The sequence below is a fragment of the Epinephelus moara genome, chromosome 11 (genome assembly GCF_006386435.1).
Source record: "Epinephelus moara isolate mb chromosome 11, YSFRI_EMoa_1.0, whole genome shotgun sequence".
Classification (NCBI taxonomy): domain Eukaryota; kingdom Metazoa; phylum Chordata; class Actinopteri; order Perciformes; family Serranidae; genus Epinephelus; species Epinephelus moara.
In genome coordinates, this window is record NC_065516.1 from 24,459,361 (window position 1) to 24,480,352 (window position 20,992).

The 20,992-nt window shown below is 41.2% G+C and overlaps 1 protein-coding gene across 3 annotated transcripts in view; it reads left to right on the forward strand.

Moving 5' to 3' along the window:
• The window catches only part of tpk1 (thiamin pyrophosphokinase 1), a 102,924-nt gene that overhangs the window by 30,307 nt on the left and 51,625 nt on the right, over positions 1-20,992 (forward strand). For all 3 annotated transcript variants that reach the window (XM_050057263.1, XM_050057264.1, XM_050057262.1), the window contains exon 5: positions 16,721-16,793. In XM_050057263.1, coding sequence (XP_049913220.1) covers positions 16,721-16,793 — 73 coding nt within the window. The remainder of the gene's footprint in view (positions 1-16,720; positions 16,794-20,992) is intronic.

Sequence of the window (20,992 nt, forward strand, 5' to 3'; positions counted from 1 at the left end):
ACTTATTCTTGTCCTTGAGGTGAGGACACAAACTTATAGCTGAAAACCTTGAATATTTTTTTTTTAAACTAATGTAGTGTGTGTTATTATATGAATGTGTATGGCTGACTGAGCAGATGCGGTAAAAACACACCACTGTGGTTGGAGACCCTCTCCATACTTTGCAGTCAATGTTGATCAAGTTTACTTGATAAAAACCTTTCACATTGATTAATTCATGTGTGTTTATTGTAACACCGCCCACACAGTGGTGTAGATGGTGTAGTCTGAATGGTCAATAAACCAATGCTACTGTTGTAAAACAACTTCACAAAAACAGCACTACTTTAATAATGTTTAAAAGTATCGAAAGTTAAGTTTCACAAAAAGAAAGAAAGAAAAAAGAGAGATAGAGAAAGTTCAGTCTTGGTGCTCACAGTCCATTCCTAAGTAGCATGATGCAGAAATTATAAAAACAAAACAAAAACAGAAATATAAGTTGTTTGTTTATTTTGATTTAATAACCATTTGTTCATAGGATCCAGCATTAATATTGACAAGAATTTTAGATTTAGTTTTAGTCTTAGTCGCTTACTCGCGAGACTCGAGAACAAGTCGAGTCTCGGGCAAGTTGCCATGTAAACACAGCACGCCTGCGGGCTAACTGACCACGGTCAGAAATGATGCTATAAAAGTGGAGTAAATTAAGTTTTTTCAAGTCAATTTTGCATGCCGCGGCTTCAGGGCACTTGGATTACGACAGACGAGCCGTTCTGATGTTTCTGAAATGCATTAGCGGAGTTTTATTACATTTTCAAAATGATTTTGGACATGGGTTCCATGCACTTTAAGTGTATGGAAAAATCCGGCTAGCTGTTATCCTCCAATACCCCGAATGAGTTTTGTGGATTAAAAAACAACACTGGACTTCTTGTCGGCATGAGGTTGAGTAAGTACTGTCTGTATTTTCATTCTAAAGTGGTCATTTCTAGAGTTGTACTGATACCAGTATCGTAAATGCCTCCGATACTGCCTAAAATACGGTATCTGCGAGTACAGCCTATGACCAATCCGATACCACGTAATGCCTCACGTCATTACGCATACGCATGCTACAGGCAAACGAAATGGAAACGGAGCGGAGTTTAAAAAGCATTCTACTGTAGCCTTTAAAATGTCTTTTTTTACCAAATTGTGTGGCTGCACTTTAACCTGTGTCTTGATCTGTGTCAACACTGGATAATAATTAAAAAAAAGTTTTATGGCATTCTACTATTATGTATTTATTTCTTAATATTTTACATAGAGTTTTAGGAGTTGAGACATACAACAGTTCATATCCCAGCCATTTTTATTTTACGCGCTGGTATCGGATTGGTACTCGGTATCGGCAGATACCTACGGTTCAGGGATCGGAATCGGTATCGGGAAGGAAAAAGTGGTATCGGTACATCTCTAGTCATTTCCTTTAAGTTCATACCAAATTATGTTAAATGTTTGCCAAATGAGTTGTAAGAAATCACAAATCCTCGCAGAAGAAGTAGATGTTACTCCATGAGGAAGATCGGCTCTTTTAAATTGAACAATTATCAAATACAGGATTGATTATAAGGTGGTTTTATTTGTTCTTAAAGCCATTCATGGGCAGACACCCCAGGACATTGCCGAGCTCCCAACCTCTTAGATCTTCAGAACAGTTTCTCTTAACTGTCCTACGATCGAGTCTAGTGGGTAAGAGAGATTGTGCCTTTGCAGTAGCTGCTCCAAAGCTTTGGAATATCCTTCCACTCTCAATCAAGTGCTCCCCCTCCATTGACACTTTCAAGACAAATCTGAAAATGTACATATTTTTAATGGCCTTTGGTTGCTCTTAATGGTTTTAATATTTTAGTAATCTATCCTGTATTTACGTATGTAATTGTTCTTACTGGTGTTATTCTGTTTTATATTTGTGTACCTGTTATATTGCTCTATGTTTGTGTGTGATTATTCCAATTTGTACAGCACTTTGGTCAACAGCGGTTGTTTTTAATGTGCTATAAAAACTTTTGATTTGATTTAACAATATGTCACCGGAGCAATGCAAGCTAATTGCTATTGTGACTGGTTAATAAGGAAAACAGCCAATGCTTTGAGATGGCTAATGTGATCTAACTTAGGTTGTGCGCCCAAACAGAGCCGACTATTTTGTCTTTTGTCTTTACTCGTCAGGGAGTAATGAACTGATTTTTGCTGTAGTTTTTGTTGTCAATGTTTTTTTCCATTTACACTGTTGTTGCAGTTTAGTCATGAAGTAAAACGGCTTCAACAAATACTCATCGTCAAAATTTTTCGTTGACAAAATGAACACCAACAGCAATTCTCTTCAGATATTTGGTTATGCTTCTAGATGTGATCGAGGAGAGTTGTTGGAGATGAAAGAGTCCTCACTATTACAGTAGGACAAACACGAATGTGTTCTGTGTTTCTGCGGGAATGTACATGTACTTTTTCATTTTATTCTCAAAATGAAACCAGTCATATATATCTGTCTTAGAATGTGAGATCGAGCATGTTTGGCCTGCTGGCAGAGGCATCGCTCATGCTTCTGTCTGTTTGTGTGACACAGCAGATTCATTTTCTGACCCTCCAGTCCGAGCTCTGTCAACAGCCTGTACAGCCGAGCTGACAGCCAGGCCTCCCTTTTAGCTTGACTGCTCCCAAACCAAACAACATCAGGCCTGGAAAGTTATACATTACACAGGAAGGGTGGAGACGGGAGGAGAAAATAGCTAATAATAATAAAAAAATAAATAAAATAAAAAAAAAGAAGAAGGGAATGTTTACAGGTTGGGATGTGTAAATCAATCACCAGCAAGTTAAGATGTCTTTAACCTAACATTACCATAACTAATGGACTACAGAGAGGGAGACGAAGGGAAGAAGGGAGGTGGAGATGCAAGTGATCAATCAAAGCTTTATGAGCACTGGAAACACACAAAAGCAGCAACACCTAATCAAATAGAAGGAGGTATGAGAGAGATGCAGACAGAGAAGAACAATCAGAAGATGAAAACAACCAACTGCTAGAGAAATATTGTTTTAGATCCAAGATAAGGACATACTGTAGTCGATAGCTGAGCAGAGATTTGCCCGTCTGTGGGTCTGTGTATGTTGTTTTGCATTTGCAAGTTTCTGTGTCTGTGTGTGGGCGTACATCTTAGGGCTCTCACATTTTCCCAAATTATGTACAAATGAAATCGTTACTGGGACATTTTTCCACCCCAGATATCACAGTGATAAACTTCAGTTCCAAATATCAAAACTGGGCTATCTTGTTTGTCGTAGACATGCAAAGCAGAGCCGGCTGAGAGGTCCCACATCAAAACTTTAGCTTACACATCAGCAGACTCATGAAAGGATCGGTCCCCCACCCCCAAACTTCTGCAAGTAATGCTGACAAATCGTGCCTCCTCACTGCAGGGAGAACACTTCGGCTTTTAAGATCCAAACGAGAACCCAGCAAAAGTGCTCCGCCGTCTGTGCGCTGACATCACTTTGACCACATTCACTGCATTTGTGCTGGTGAAGATGTAAGTTATGTCAGATTTGTTGAGAAAATCAAGGCAATTCATTTGCCTGCAGGGAATCTGTGCCTCAGGTGGTGTTTTGGAGGACAGACCAGAATTGAAATTTATAGTGTTAGAATATTTTTTAAGGTTTTCTTTGAAATGTAAATGATGGCAAACCTCTCTGAAAAAGCAATGGCCTTAGTAAATGGGGTGACGCGCGTTTGTATGTGTCCGTGACTGCCTGTGAATGTGTATTTCCATCAGAAAATAATGAGGATAATAAAGTTTCCGGTCAACGTCTACAGCCCTCTGCTCTGCCACAAGAACAGAGTGGGTGGACGGCCTCCTACAGTTAAAAGAAAGGTGCCACGTAATTTTCTGTCAAAACAGCCTTAATGGTAGTCATTAGGGATGAAGAGAGGAGGAGGCACGTCAGGCTAAGGCTTTCTGCTTCTCATGATGAGTCAAGTGACAATGATTCAACTTCACTGTGTGTTGTGTTAGAAGATAAACAGTACATAGTTATATTTTTATAAAATATCTAGATGGAACTTGGATCCATTCAAATGCTTTTGCATCTTTTTTGATGTGAGTGATCTCTCGCAGTTTATGTAAAAGTAAGTGGCAGAAACATACACTCACCATACATCATTTATTTTCTATTATTAGTTTTTCCTATTGTGTTTGTTGACATTAATGTATGCTCCTGTCTGTGTACAGAGTATTCTGTTCTTTGATGATATACAGCACGTGGCTGACGTGTATGCACTTGATCACTCCATTCAAGCAGTTGCTCAGTTCTTAGAAATCTGGGTCACTTATTTGTTCTTTTCCTGGTATTGAATCTCAAGTGCTACTATTACGTGCCGGCATGCAATTGCTCGAAGTCTCCTGAATTGTGCCTGGGTAACGGTTGCTCATCCATGCATGCTTTTATCCCAAATTTAAATGTTATCTTTTACTTTGTCTTTCTCTCTCTTCTCTCTGATTCTTAAGGCCAATTCATAGTTTCTACGTCCGTGAGGTTCTGCTTTGATCCTTGTGACACAATTGTCGTTATCTTGATCGTAGAAAAACAAGCTTGTTGATCTTGAAGAGGGTCCAAAGGTCGAAACGTCATCAAAAGAAATGCATGTGGAGCCAGAGTGTGCGACACTGGTTTTCCACAATCAAGTTTATTGCCAGTGATCAGCACCTTATTATTCTTGGTGTGCGTTACTTTTATGTTTGAAACAATTGTCGTCATCTGCAAACACTTGCAAGGGTCTTCACAGACCCCTATGCAGACGTCCACTTGCACCCCGAAGAAGACCCATACAACCAGTACAGGTTCGCAGCTGTCCACAGACGTTAAATGCAAAAAGTCTGTCTGAAGCTATACTATGTTAGCACCTGGCGAGAAGCAGTATTCATTACTGACATGCAGTCAGTACACATGTACTGCACATTTAATCTTAGACCTCTAGTTTGAAATTGATAAACTGGCACAATCATCCAGCAGAGAGCTGAGTTTTAAGCACAAACTAACCAAAGGAATCCTCATCCAGTTAGTGCTGGTACTCAAAAGCCCTGTTTCCACCGAGCAGTTTGGTACGGTTCAGTTTCCGCTTCCACTGTGAAAAGTTGTGGATGGTACCAATGGAATTGTTCTGTACAGTCCCCATTTTTGTTCCCCCCTCCGTTGGGGTACCTAGCACACGGATCTGGTACTAAAAGGTGGAGCTGTGAACACTGCAGTCTGTTGATTGGTCAACAGAGGACGGTCACTCTGCTCAGGGCTGAGTTGTGGCTGGTTTTGTATCCACTGTTCAATTTTACATTAGTAAACTATATAACTTGGATGACACAGACTTTTAGTAATAAGTGAATCTTCAAAGTTTAAAAATATATATTGGCTATGTTAATTTCGACCAGATTATGTGAACTACGTATATTCTAATCCTCACTTGGAGAAAAAAAACCATCGTGGAGCGTCGTTCCTGTGGGCTCTGGCAACACTAAACCCCTGAGCTTGCCTGAGAAGGACTAAATGCACAAACCTGCTATTTTTAAATATCCCATGGAGAGAGACTCTCACTGCAGCCTGTTCTGTTTTGTTCTGAAGATGTCGGTGTGCAGCCAATTCTGGGGACGATAAACTGGTCACTGGTAATGAGGAAATACAGTGAGTGCTGGACGGAGCAGTGAGTGACAACAACCCCGCCCACATGTAAGAGTACTGCTTGCAGTAGAAACACTAGGGTCTAGGTACCATGTCTGAAGGGTTACTTTTGGTTCCGAAGGTACCATACCGAAAGTGTTTGGTGGAAACAGGGCTTTAGGTACCAGTAGCAGCTGAAGCTCAGATGAATCTCAGATGAGTCTCAACAAGGTCATTGTGAAAAGTGCACTGACCTGAAGTTTATGGGCTGTATTGAATCTGCCACCATTTGTCAAACATGTTACACATTTTGTACTGTGGGTTGAGACATTACTGATATATGACAATACAACACAGTTTCTCTTTTTATCTTCATCCACTGCCCTGTCTACACACAGTCATAGAACACAGCTGCTCTGTATTATAGCTTGTGCAATATGCATTATTATCAGTAAATGATTTAACTCTATCAACATAACTCATCAGTCAAAGGAATGCACATAGCTGCTCACACTCACAATACAAACACTGATATTCAAAACAAGCTTTCCGCCATGACCACTGAGCAACCAATAGCAATTTAAAGCCTTTTACCTCATGAAATGAATTGATAAATTACAGTATTATTATCACCAAACTTGCACTACAATTGCTCTCATGGGAGCTCGGGCTCTTTCGTCAGAGATGAGACCCTGAGGCTCGCCTGTAAATCCAACCCTGTATCTTCCCCATTTCTAAATGAAAATAGCATTTAGTCTAATTGTGCATCTAATCAAATCCTCTGAGGATAAGAAGTCAAGAGATGGATGAATGGGGAGGGGGGCATGTGGGCGGAGGTAATTGTACACAAGCAGAGTTGATAAAATTTGCAGCTGTAGGGTCTGTAGCGTTACTGAAAGAAGGAGACGTGCAAGTCTGTCCGTGTTTCACTAAGCATTTGTATATGTGGAAGAGATTTTCAGAGCACGGTTGTGTCAGCATGTGATTGTGCATGCATTTTGGTTCGGAGCAGATAATGCTGTCAGACTCTGCAAATGAAGTTGTCAAGCGCGAGACTACTTATTTTATAAGACTTAGTGCCAAAGAGATATCTCCGACAGTCGCCCTTTCAGTTTGTCTGTCATTTCATGTTTCCTCATTCACATCTCACACGTTTTTATTTTTTATGCTCATCAGACGGGCCAACAACTATGTGTGATGATTAAAGTGTTTTAATTAGGTCAGTATCTCTTAGCGTTGTGGGCAGGACCCTGTGTGAGTTGACTTGATATGCAGATGGGGTCAGCCAAGATTTCTAAGGCTGATATTCGTTAGGTATCAAGGTTTCAAATGAATCATTCTCATTAGAAAATCCATTCAAAGCCCCTTTCAAATATGCTGCAGTCAAATTCACACAGCTTGGGAGCTGTTTAACTGCTGGGATATTGAGAATTGCGTGACCTGAAAACAGGGTCACAGGCCAACAATTAAGAGGATTACACCACAAATGAAACCAGGCAGGGGTTTTCAGAGACTCGTGGACCAGCTGATGTCTGGTAAGAAACGGCTCCTTCCTCCTAATTGCTTTCAGCGCTGTTAGTAATGAGCTTTTTTTTCCATTTCACACTCAACATGAAGCAAAGCAATATGCTGAATCATTTTTACAAAAGTGCCTTGTTTAATTTATACTTTCTTTGGTGCATCTTCTCGTGGTTCTTTGGGTATAATTTGTCTAATATGTAATGGTAGGTTTGTTCTGTTAGCAGTGACTTCCAGTTCTTAATCTGCAATAATTAGTTACTAATTTTATTTCGTTCTTTGTTGTCAAATCCACTTCAGCAAAAACCTCAAATTAATTTTCCTCTGCTTTTTCTAGCCCTGATATTTTATCACTGTACTTACTATGTTGCTACACTCCAAGTGAAGTTTGCTTGTTATAGGCTGATTAAAAAGTTCCCTCTGTGTTTATTGCTCTTTGTTGGAAATTGACATGCTGAGTTGAGTTGATGAGCATGGGGAACTGGGCCTCACCCTGTATCGTGAGAGCTTTGCACTTTTGTTTTTACATAATGTGTGTTGTGCTTTCATTAGTTTTTGTTAAGTATATCCTATTAGAATTGTAACAACTAAGGTTAATTAAAATCGCAATTATTCCTCCCCCCTTCTCTCTGGCACACCTAGTAGCCCTAAGAGTAATTCTGAGAGTTAATAAAGTAAGTGTGTGTGTGTGTGTTTTGGGGATAACGAGTGTGTGGAATTATGACTACGTCTGGTTATTAGTCTGACAGCCTATGGGCATCGTGCTGATTAACTTTGGGATTAGACACTGTCAGATCACAAATCACTGTATAACTGTTGGATGAACAAATCCAGGTGACGCACATACATGTTTTCACAGTTATACACAATCATACCACCCACCATTGACAGCCAGGGGTGTTTTAAGTGTTTTAATACTGATTAAGATAAGCATGTTAAAGACACATGTACATTAGCATGCAGGCAAGCTCACTCATGTGCCTTGAGGTCTTACTAATTAGAATCTTTGCAGCAGTGGGATAATAAGAGCTCTGCTAACACTGATTGGTTGGTTTTCATGCCTACCTTTGCTGTACTGCTCTATTATGAAACCAGACTTTTATAAACCACTTACAGCTCGCATCGACGAACTTACAAATCAACAAAATAGGTCATTTGTCGGTGCTTTCCAATATAACCTTTATGACTTGAACCCTTTGGTCGAGGTTTGGTTAAATGCCCTCTCCAGACACATTTCTAAGTAAGAAAAACATTAGTACTTTACTAATTCTTTATTTAACGTGGCTTTCCCACATAATAATTAAAAATACTCAGAAAAGGGTCTGGAAGCATATCTACTACATCTCCCTTATTGAGAACTTTCCTTTCGGTAAGTTTCACCTTACGCTTTCTGTTTTCTCCAGCGTTGCTTGCGCTAGGTTGACTGATGAAAGAGCAGTGTGCATCAACGTTAGCATTAGAGAAAACATCAGAGAGATTTAGCCCTACATGTTTGAGCTTCAGTCAGACCCAGAGTCAGATGAGGAGTCTGTTGTGTACCAAAATTGGCGACTAGCAGATGTATCAGAGAACTAAGTGTAGTTAGCATCTTTTGTTTATGTTGTTTTTTGCTTGTTAGCTTGTAGGCTAACTTTCAGAGGCTGACAAAGCATTAATGTTTGTGAACAGCACATATCGACATTTGGTCGTGGACTTTCCACGTCCAGATATGACGTCAAAGGTACCCTGGGTGCGTTGGTTTAAGCGCTGGGACACCATGTCAAGTCCTGCCTGTTACATGCATTGTCTTCTTTGAAAATACACTTCCGTTTTCACAGGAAATTTACCGTTTACATACAGTCTCTTTCAAAATAAATGCACTACGTCAGTACAACTCCTCGGATTTACATTTTTTTTTCCTCCAACAGCTAACACTCATGGTTGGGTTCAGGCAACAAAAGCAGGTAGTAAGGTTTTTGGAAAAAAGAAAAGGGTTTGGCTTTACAATCTTATGGGGTATGAACACCGCTCTCCCAGGTGAAGATAGGTGTTTGCTGGACACATCAACCACTACTCTTGCTGCTCTACTTGGACTTTCACTGCCGTAACCTTTGTTCTTGTCCCACTGGGTTTCCCCCTGACACCACCAAGCGCAGTTAAAGGAGCTATATGTAAGAAATCTAAAGCAAATAGTCGTAAAATCCTCCTAATATGTCACAGAGACTAAGGAATAATGTTCATATAACATACTGATCTCACCGACAACAATAGTACAGCCAGAATATTCGCATTTAAAAAAATATTTTATGGTCCGCAAATCATGTTTATGTTTTGAATTTGTGTTTTGGCCTGTTGCGCCACCCACCGCCGCCTACCAGTCACACAGTCAGTAGAGTCTCAGCATCAGTTACGGTTACGACTGAGCTACAGCAGCACGGCAAGCAGCATTAGCTTTGTCCAGGTACATAGCATTAGCAGCCGGCTCCTCATGAGCTGTATCCCGGCAGCAGCGTTAGCAGCAGAGAAGCCGGACTTGCTCGAACGGTCCGCTGGAAAACCGAAGATCAAGGACAAGGCGACGCGGCCCTGCCACGGCAGCTGTCCGTGGGCAAACAAATCAGTCTCCAGCGTGCCGCTGTCCAGCAACCTCGAATCTGTAGGGGAGGGGGGGCGGACACGACTCGCGGCAGTATTTTGAATTTGAGTGCAGTAACCGTTTTGGCCACATTCTTAGATACAGCGCCTTTAAACTATAACAGCGACTGGTCGCGCATCATGCTGACTTCAGAGGACAGCTTTTTTCGTCAGTGTCTGATGCTGCAAGTCACTGCCCAAGTGCCGGATTTCCACGACTTGGGAGGGAGACCAGGTTGTTGTGAAACCTAGACAAGTATCTGCCATGATGGGGTTTTTTGGTAGATGTTAGATAGAAGCTCCAGGGTTTGGTTTACATCCAAAAAACTGCACTCTACCATGTTTGCTGTCAAAACTTTCACTATGCTAACACAAACTCTTGCTCTCTGACAAGTCCACTCTGCGCTGGAGGTTTTGGGTTTCTTCACCGGTGTTGTGTCGGAGTCTGTTCCTCAGTCATTTCGTCTTTCTCATATTAAACAGCGATTGGCTCTTTTATTCATGAGGTACCTAACAAGCAATATAAAGACTGTGTATGATATATTGGTATATTTTCAAGTCAGATATAGATTTAGACAATACTGTTTGTATTGATATAGTGTCAAGTCACATTACATAGTGCATACCAGTGTGCATCTCTTCTCTCTCACACTCTCTGCACAGCTCCGCCCCACTCACTCACTCACTCACTCACTCACTCACTCACTCACTCACTCACTCACTCACAAGTTCTCCAGCAACATTCAGAGAGACACAGAGCTGCTCCTCTGTTTAATGTCTGTTAATTAGTCTGCAGTGCAACATCAGTCTATGTGTTGCACGTGCTACGCTAAATCAGTCTGTGAAATGAATGAAATTACCGCAATAGCACACATGCAGTTCAGCGCTGCGCTGCATGTGTGGGAGACACAGCAGCTTGATTGTGCCAGGTAAACATTTGTTTGCTACTTTTTGTGTGAGGTGGATCATAGCGCATCGCAATTCTTCTTCTATTGTGTGTCAGGCGACAGAAAAAAAAAAAGCAAAGACAACACAGATGTTTCATACACAAGACATATATAACATGTGTTTCTCTCTCCTTCCCTCCCTCGGCCTCTCTGGTGATGCTGTGTGCCAAATATAGCCAAAATAAATAAAATATTTAATTCATTTTGCAGCACTAGAGTCATTTGAAAGGCCATGGAAAACAACTTTTACCAAATACCGAGATATATATCGTGTATCACCATTTAGCCTGAATTTTTGTCCATATCGCTCAGCCTTAGCACCTAATCTAGCTTGCCTGGTGTACGTTTGAAACTCAGGTTTTAGGTAAGTCCTCAGACATCCTTCTTCAGTAGAGTGTGAAAACCCCTCTCTAGTGACAAACTTTGCAGAGATCCAAGGCAGTATAGTGAAGGTCAGGGGTCATAAACAGAATAAAATCCCATTTTTGAGTGAAGGAGGGGGACTTTAAGTTCATGCAGCAAAAACTACTTGGTTAGATTAGAAACCATCATGACCACATTTAAAAGAGATCAGCAATGACAGAATGCTGTGGCTTCCAGTGCCAAGTCAGACACAAATCTAATCTACCATCCACCCCAATCTTCCCTAAGAGGTTTGTGGCACCGTGCCCACTTCTAACTTTTTCTTCTTGGAGAGGAAAGTCATGACCACAGGAGGTTGCATTTGGATAAATGACTCATAAATTTGTTTTCCTGATGAGGACAGTCCCCTATAAACACATGCAATCAACCAATATTCTCAAGCACATGCACCCACAAAATTTAACAAGACATATCTTGTTATAAATCTCGTCATAAGCCAAGAGTTTGTCTCTGTGGATGTCAGTGTTCATACGAGAGAGCTGAACATGTCAAAGTGCTTTGCTTTGGCTTGTTTATGTATATGGGTCGTTAATGATGTCATCCAAAATAATTCCTCCACCCCTTCACTGGCTCTCCTCCTCTGATTGGGAGATGGGAGGGATGAGAGGAGTAATCAGAGCTGCATCTCCTCAAGTGATGAGAGGACCAGTAGAGTGTCTGTCGTGCTGTGATCCAGGAGATGATGAAAGATATGGGGGAGCAAGTGAATATAAACAAAACATTTTGTTGTAATTAAGTGGTCATATGGAAGGATGGCCTCGGGCTCAGTTTGACGGAAACAGACAGACGTAGAGATGAAGAAAGTGTAAGACAGTGGATGAAAATGTTTATTTGTACCTTAATGAAGTGGTTACATTGAAGGAAATTGCTTCAGTTATATGGAACGGTAAGTATTGCAGGGCGGAAATGAGACGAGATTGGAAGAGGGTGTAAAGGAAAAAGCAGCGTGTGAAGGAGAGGTGTGGGTCGGCGGGGAGAGGAGGAGAAAAAGAAAGCAGGCAAAGAGGATGCAGAGAGAGGGGCACACAAGCGGGTTGATAGACAAACACACACACGCAAACACAGGCAAAGGTCACACAGCCATCCCTGCCACCCGGCACTCAGACAAACTGGCGGTAAAATGCTCTATTTCCCATCCAAATTAAAGTGTCAGTTAATATTAATGTGGAAGTGAAGACTGTCAGACACACGGCACGCGGACACACAAACACACACGTAAACAGCATTTACGCTCACGCACGCAGACACATATACAGAATCTAGAATCTCGCCTGGTCAATTACTATCCGCTGACGGAGTCATGCGCGCAGGTCGCAATGGGATGTGTGTGTGCAGGAATGTGTGTGTACGTGACGTGTGTGTGTTAAGCTGTGATCGGGCCGAGTGTCACGTCTCGTCCCATCTGTCACATGAAGGTTATTTCTGAATGGAGATGCAATTGTGGCGTCCCGTATTAGAAGGCGGGGAGTGTGTGCATGTGCTCGTGTGAATGTGCTTATTTTGCAGATGTTTGTGCATATTGTGTGAGTGTGTTTGTGTGGACAAGGAAAGTTTTTACCTGGATCATATTTTTTGTCCAGCTCAGGTAGGGTGGTGCTTGATTGTCTGTACGCATGCTGTGTGTGTTTCCGTGTGTGTGTGTGTGTGTGTGTGGCAGCAGATTGCATACAATTGCTGTGCTGTTTGTCTTGCTGTATCTTGTTGGTGTAAATGGAAACACTGAGGAGGGAGGGGAATAATCCTTCTGTATCTCTTTCTTCAACCGACCGGAACACCGCTTTCGCCTCTTGCTGGGGAGCACACACACACATACATGCATACACACACAAGCAAACACACCACCCAACCAACCATGAAATCGTAATGTCAGACCTGTTAATGCCTCTAGATAGTGGCAACCGCATCCCTGCGTGGTCCTGCTCCTCGCACATAAACTCACACACACACATAAATGGAATAAACAGAGAGCTATCTGTCTCTCTCTGACAGGAATGTTCTACTCAGTAGTGGCTGGAAGATTTTTGGTTGTTTTCCCTGATATCTGCTACAGTCTTGTTAATTTCCACACCCTGGGAATGCACGCTGCCTCAAAACACAGTTGTATTTGGATGAATGAAATGCATAGGGAAATTTGTATTCAGAGCGCAACGCCTGCATGCACATATATTCCCAAACCTCCTGCCCAGTTTAATTTTCCGTTGTAATCCTCTTAATTGCATGTATTAACATTGTATTTCTCCCAGGTTTATGTAGTTAACAACTAATATTCTGTATTACTTCATTTTGTGATCATTGCGCCTGCTATCTGTGAGGCATAGTGAGTCATAAACCACAGGAAAGTAGTTTGGTGATACAAATAATGTGCATGTACAGCAGCTTTATGTAAGTAGACAACTGTCAAATTTAGCAGTCCAGTTTCATTTGCATCCTCCAGCACGCGTCTGTTTCTGTAACCATGGAAGCTGACAAACACTCGTTTCATCCATACTAGCTGAAAATAGCTGTCAGCATTAATACATGCTGTATTCTTAGGGCTTTTATGAAAAATAAAAAATAAAAATCAGGAATTGTTATTTTAATAATTTAAAATGGCTGAAATGCAGACCTATAACCAAATCTTAACCTTTTATTGCTTCTTTTTTAGATATATAAAGGGACTATGGGGCATAATCTCCCAGTTTTCCTCTTCACTTTTCATTATTGAGCTGTCAGTGTATAAACTCATGATCAGCATCTTCCTTCAGCAGGAAACACAACATGCGTTGGATGCACAGAACATAAAATCCAAAAGAAAATCAGCTTTTAACCCACTTGATCCTCTAGAAAAATTTATTTTTAATGGTCCAGTCAGTGTGTAGGATTTAGTGGCATTTAGCAGTAACGTTGCAGAACTGAAACTTCTCCAGTGTGCCAAGTGTGAAGGAGAGCTATGGTGGCTGACACGAAAATGTGAATGGTCCTATCTGTAGTCAGTGTTTAATATAGAGATGCACTGATCCATCTTTTTCAGTTTTGATACCGATCCCGATGCTGTGGCTTTGAGTATCAGCCGATACCCGATACTGATCCAATACCATGGTTGACCTAAAAAGCTACATACCTTTACTTGTGAAACAGAAAAGACTAGAGGCATCAGGCATTGATGACTACACAGTTCTTTCCTAAGATAAAATTAAACAAGATGAAACAGATTAATGCAATGATGAACTATTTATTTTTAACCAAAATAAACAATTGTGCAACAGCAGTTGAAATAGTGTGAAATACCTCCACACAGCAGAGTCTGTCCTTTGCTCCATGACGTAAGACGTAGCTCGCGTCGCAATAGATTTAAAGGGAAAGGATCGCCTCAGGTATAGGTTGCATTTTCCGATACCCGATCCATCTATTTTGATGATATCGGGGCCAATATTCGATCCAGATCCTGTCAGTCAGTCATCCAGACAGAATGACTGACTGACAGAATGACACACTGACAGTTTCCGTGATTATGTACAGCATACCATACCATGACTTAGTTATACCAAAAATTAGAAAGAAAAAAAACCCATTGGTCCACAGGGGGAGCCACAGCGATCGGTTGCATTTTAGCCATTTTTAAGCATTTTTCTGTTGTTATAGCGCCACCCAGCTGCCAATTAGAGTTAAATTTCTCCAGTCACCTTGAGGCGTCCTGTTCTACATATCTACCAAGTTTAGTAAAAATCCATATGGCGGTTAGGCCTAGATAAGAAATTAGCTCTCTAGCGCCCCCATTTTGTCTGATGGGGTCAATAATGGAGGGGTCCCCTCAGATTATGTGTGGTCATATGCCTACAAAGTTGCGTGGTGATCGGTGAAACCCTTGAGATGTTATACACCTTTATGTGATGAGCCATGCCCTCCACAATATTCATTGCCTTATAGAAGCTCAGTTTTAGTAAGTTTTCCAACTTTTGCCAAGAGGGAACTTTAGATATTGGTCCCTAGATTATGTTCACCGAGTTTCATGCAGATCGGTCAAACTTCCTAGGACGAGATCGATTTTAATATTTTTCAAAAAATTCAAAATGGCGGAAAATCTATATAACCGGGAGTTATGGGCAAGGCCAAGAAATTAATTCTAATGAATGTTAAGTAATGAATCGACAGGACATGAATTGAATGAATGAATTGACAGGGTCATTCGTCCACACAGAGGCTGGCAGCTGAAAAGGGCACACACCTCCTATCATTTTCACTTTCTCGTCGTACCAAAGGCGATCAGGACTTCTTAAACTCTCTCTGTAGCATGTAGCCTGACTGGCCATTTCATCCGAAGGGGAAAGACTCAACTGATTTGTTTTTATTTACACTTTGTGTGTGTGAAGAGCTCTGCCGCCAGTCAAAATCCCATGTTTCTATCACCTATGATGTCACCGGTGCACGACCCGTTGTAGTTCGTTGTAGTCCCGTTGAAGTCATGTATTGTATCGTCGATCCTCTGGTGATTCCCACCCCCAGTGTTTGATCTGTCCTTTCTGGGCTACCGCAAAACAACTGGCGGACTCTGTGGGAGAGGACCCACTCGGTATCATAATTGTTGATTTCAAGTGATTTAATAATGCTGAAACATAGCTGTGAATATTACATACCATTTCTGCTGTTAGATGCCCCAAAATCCTACACACTGGACCTTTAAATCCAGAAACAATTTGGATTCTGGACCCTTTAATTTTGGCTTATAGTGTCAGAATTTTATTGTCAGTATTGTTTGGTTAACAGCAACTTGAGTCTTTATGCCATTGTTGTTTTAAAAATATTCGGTGTACTGCAGCACACAGGTATGCATTGATTTACTTTTCTGTGTCCTTTAATCTGTATCAGTAGTCCATATAGATAAACCCATTCCTAAAACAGCCACATGGCTTATTGGTGTTACCTTATTTCACCATTTACTGGCACAGCCTACTGTAGTGATTGTGCACATGTTTCAAAACATCAGATTGCACTGTGACCTGTGGTAATCAAACCCATCCCCTGCTCTACTGGAGAATGTAGTCAGTGTAATGGAACAGGTCAATATCTGATGAACACTGCGTACATCATGCTCTGTTTGTCGGTGTGTGTGTGTGTGTGTGTGTGTGTGTGTGTGTGTGAGAGAGAGACTCATGATTGTATTTGCTTCCAATAGATACTTCACTCTGTTTATGTGTTTGATACATCCTAATAAACTTAAATTTGCTTGTGTATGCTGCCATTCGTGCTTGTGTGTGTGTGTGTGTGTGTGTGTGTGTGTGCGCTTTCCCATCAATCTATGTATCTCTGCAGTCAGCCGTGTGTGTGCGTGTGTGTGACAGGGACAGGCTCAGTGCCACAGAGAATCACCCTGTCAGTCTCCATGTCTCTCCGTCTTCCCCCGGCGGCGTCACTCCCTCTCCCTGGCTGCACAGATCAAAGAGCTGACACATGCCCCGATGTCCTCTCTCCCCTTCTCTCTTCTATCTCCGCTCTCACACTCTCTGTCTCTTCCCGCAATCTTAACCCTCTCCCTCTGTCACTCACCCTCTCTTTTCTATCCTTACATCCAGCTTTCTCCCCGACTATATCAGTGGGGATTTTGATTCCATTACTGCCGAGGTCAAAGCGTTCTATGCAGACAAGGTGAGTGGAACACAACCTGCACTCACTCACAGACCTACAGGTGCACACACACACAGACATACTCACACACACATATACAAAAACAAAATATAATTTAATAGTTTGGACTTTAGAACTCTTTACGATTTTTAGCCTGAAAGGTAGAACTTGATTCCTTGACCACAATGACGACTTTTCCAACACAGATTCCTTTGAGACAAGACCTAAAGTTAAGAGAGGATTTTCACTTTTGTCCACACAGGCAGGGACTTCTCTGTTTCATAGCTCACCCAGTAAATCAAGTCTCACAAAGTGCCACTGAACAAAGACTTCAAGTGACGCTGACTATAAAAACATTTTCTTGCAGAGCAGTGTTTGACAGCAGTGGAATTTACTGAAGCGTGATTTTGTTTCCAGTGAACTGTGGCTTTAAAGTTTACAGTTACATACAAGTAGTAGTAGATAGTTCAGTTTAGTTGTGAAGTCATGGGAAAGAGGTAAGGTAAACCACTGGATTGTGTTTTGGACTTGTAAATAAGTATACACAAGTTATCTCCTTCAGTTCTGAATGTTTTCTTGCATAGATTTCCAATTAGTGAAGCCACAGATTGACGCCCTAATCATCCACCTCGTCCCAACCCACATGTGCAAAAAATCCACCGGACCACTCGACAAAGTCCAACAGTTTACTTCAAAACTCAAAGATGGTACAGAAACAATCGTCCATTCCCAAAACCACAGTCATCCACAAAAAAGAGGCCAAAAAAGGGGCAAAAGACACAAATGATAGGAGGTCCAAAAACTGTGTGGCACCACTCTTCACTGCAATTAATTCTCTCAAATCCAAAAACTCTCCCTACTGGTTAGAGCGTCAAAAAGAGGCAATTAAAGGTACAATACAATAATAATAATACCCTTATCTTATAACTTACAAACGTAAAACTGTATTTAGGCTCCTAAAGAGCCCCTAGTGAATCACTTTGTTATTAGCTAGTAGGTTTTACAAGCTAGGTAAGCTTCCTCACAACAACAAAAACTAACCACACCTGTTGAAATCATCACACAGACTCATTTGGAAGTTAGCAAACGTTTAAGAATCAAGACTTATCGTGCACAATTCACGTTTTCGTCGAACTGAATCTCTGAAAGACCGTGAACTTTACTCATGCTAGCAGTGGCGGCAGAATCAGAGGCTGCTGCTGGAGGAGCTGATAAAGCAGCTGAAGGAAACACAGTCCTTAAAAGCCTCACACGGTCCTGGCTACGAAATCCCATCCTGAACTCCATCATATATCCTCCTGTGTAAAATGAGCGCCACAAATGACCACGTTTTTTCATACCAATGCCGCATCAAAGTCCTGTCTCTTCACCTGCACAAACTGCACTCAGGCAGGAAAGCCAGCTCTGTTTTTTTTTCCTGTCAGGGAAACCGTGGACTCAATGTCCCGGCAATACAGAATTTGTGCAACCTGCACAGACACAATACTTCACCACGATGAAAATGATAAAATACAAAGCCAATCTACTGAGAAGTACCACCTCACAACTGCTCACAACCAATAACGTCTACTACTGCGCAATGCGCTGAGGAAGAGTCAAGTACGACGACTCCCACCGTTGCGTTATATGATGCGTTTGACATACAGTCNTGAGAGTCTGCACTTTAAGCAGGTATTCATTGTTTCATTTAAAACCCATTGTGGTGGTGTACAGAGCCAAAATGATGACAACTGTATCATTGTCCAAATAATTATGGACCTGACTGTATGGTGTTGTATTTCAGTCTAGCTTGACGAGATGAGGCTCTTTACTTAGAGTCTGAACGTGACTTTAGTAAACATAAACAAAGGTACATTCCAGCTTGTGAACGTAGGTACAACTTGGCTTGTAGACATGAGCTAACCTCTGCTCTGCTAACCAAAACATTACCTTTCCCTCTTTTTTTGTAAAGCATTATGGGTAGCAAAGGATTGTGGGTAATTTAGTCTCTTAACACAAATACAAACTACTTTCATCCAAATTCTGAATAACTTCTTCTTCTTTACACTACATAAATGACCTTAAATGTATTATTGTCCTTTAACTCAATGAAATAATAACTAACCTTAAATTAAAACAAGCTCTAACTAAAATAAGTTACAACTATGTTAAAAAAAGAGCCTTTATAGAAGCATTGCTCAGAATGGGAACTTTTCCCTTTGAAATTCTGCCTGAATGCTCTGTAAAACATATATTATGTTAATATACGATACCGTTTTTGATACCATGAAAAAAACTTGACATTGAGGGTATAGATTGTAAAGTATTTATTAGTAAATATACCCAAGCTGTAAGATGACAACAATGACTTTTTTCCTGGTTATTAACGAGAACAGCAGAGTGACTGTCGTAAAGATTAACGATTGTTAAAACTTTTTGCATCAATGAAAACAGTATTTTTCTCGAGGTAGTGCACATGTTCAAAAGCTGAGCTGCAAAAGCCTTTATGCAACTGCAGCGAATGTGACAAATGAAGAGAAGACAGCGCTGTCAGAGAGTGAGAGGAGGTGGGGCCATGGGGGCACTGCAGCGGTGTGTGTGTGTATCAGCTCGCTGCTGGAGAGAAGAGACAGCGAGAAAGCACAGGTTGTACAGGTGCATCTGTACTGCAGAAAAGGAGTATTGAAATCTGTTTTAAACATTGAGAATTGATAATCGATAAATTTGTATTTTTTTTTACAACACTAGAGCAGTGCATGCGCGGGACAATTAAAATAAGGGTTAGGTGGTAACATAGGATATAGCAGTATAGTAGTGAAAGCTTCAGAGTTGAGGTAATTAATTTAAATGTTGTAACGCCAGGCACATGTTCTCCCAAAAATGATCCTCGCGCTGTCACTGCATTCAGCAAACTAAACCCTCCGCAACTCAACATGAGATCAACTATCAACTCAGCCCGAGTTTGAGAAACGTCATGCTCTCTGAGCATGTGTGATGTCGCAGGGTTACAGAGCTGACATCGCGCTGCCTAAGTGGATAAGTTACAATCCAAAGTTGAGTGGGGTTTAATGACTCGTATGCTCAGGATTCTCCAGTAGTTCCACCTGCAGTGTCAAGAACATGCAGACTGAATCATATAGGTGGATACAAGTGTGACATGTATTCACCTGTCAGTGCACTCAAGACGCATTAAGACCCTGTCATCAAAAACTATATCTGGAGGTAGTCAGAGTCTCATTTGACAGGTATAATTCACTTCCTGCTGACCCAGGAACAGGCAAACTTTTCTCTTTTAACAAATAAAGTACATTCCATCATACTTACGACCAGTTCCCTGGTAACACTCACAACCAACTCAAGTTCTATTACCCCGGTTTAACCCCCAGAACATGAGGGGAAAGCAACAGTTAGTAATATGGCTTATAAATAAAATAAGCAAATACATCACTCCTCAGTACAGATGGGGACTTTTAAGAACATAAAAACATACAATCCACCTGACAGTACTTGTGATTTAAGTGCTTCCACCTCACCCTTACTCTTGTGCATTTATAAAAGCTTCCCCACTTCAGCAAATACTTTTCTGCCCAATTACAATCCCTAAATGACATCCTTTCGTACCTAGCAACCTTTGCCATTTCAGTTATCCAGTACTTAAGGCAGGTGTTCCAGGTGCTTTCCACTTCCTGAGAGCATTCTGCCGCCATGTCATTATTGCCGTCTGGGTCCATTTCTACATACCTCGAGGTCGCGCCAACAGAACCCCGCTGTCTGTTATGGTGCAAAATGCAAACCTAAAACATCGACAATAATGCTGTGAATCTTTATCCAGAAGTTCTGAATGTTGGTGCATACTGTAACTAGAGTGCATGCAAGCACCCTCGCCCCTCTGTCATTTCCCACAAACCTACTCAGGGTCCAGTAGTAACAGTGTTAGATTTTTAACTGTATCAGTCTTATTCTTAAATCCCTTGACATAGTATGAGAATTGCCACAAATTTAAACCCATATTTCCTCCTCGGATGAAACACCCAGATTCCTTTCCCAAATACTTTCCAGAGCTGCAACAATTTTATTCCCCCCAGAGGACAATAACATTTTTAATATTAAACTATGTTTATTATTTAGACTTTTCTCTAGCCTTTGCTCCTGCCTTGTGAAAATATTATCTTTTCAGCCTTTTGGGACTTTATTCAAATAAACCGAATTATCTGAGAGAAGAGAATCTGTCTTCGATCGAT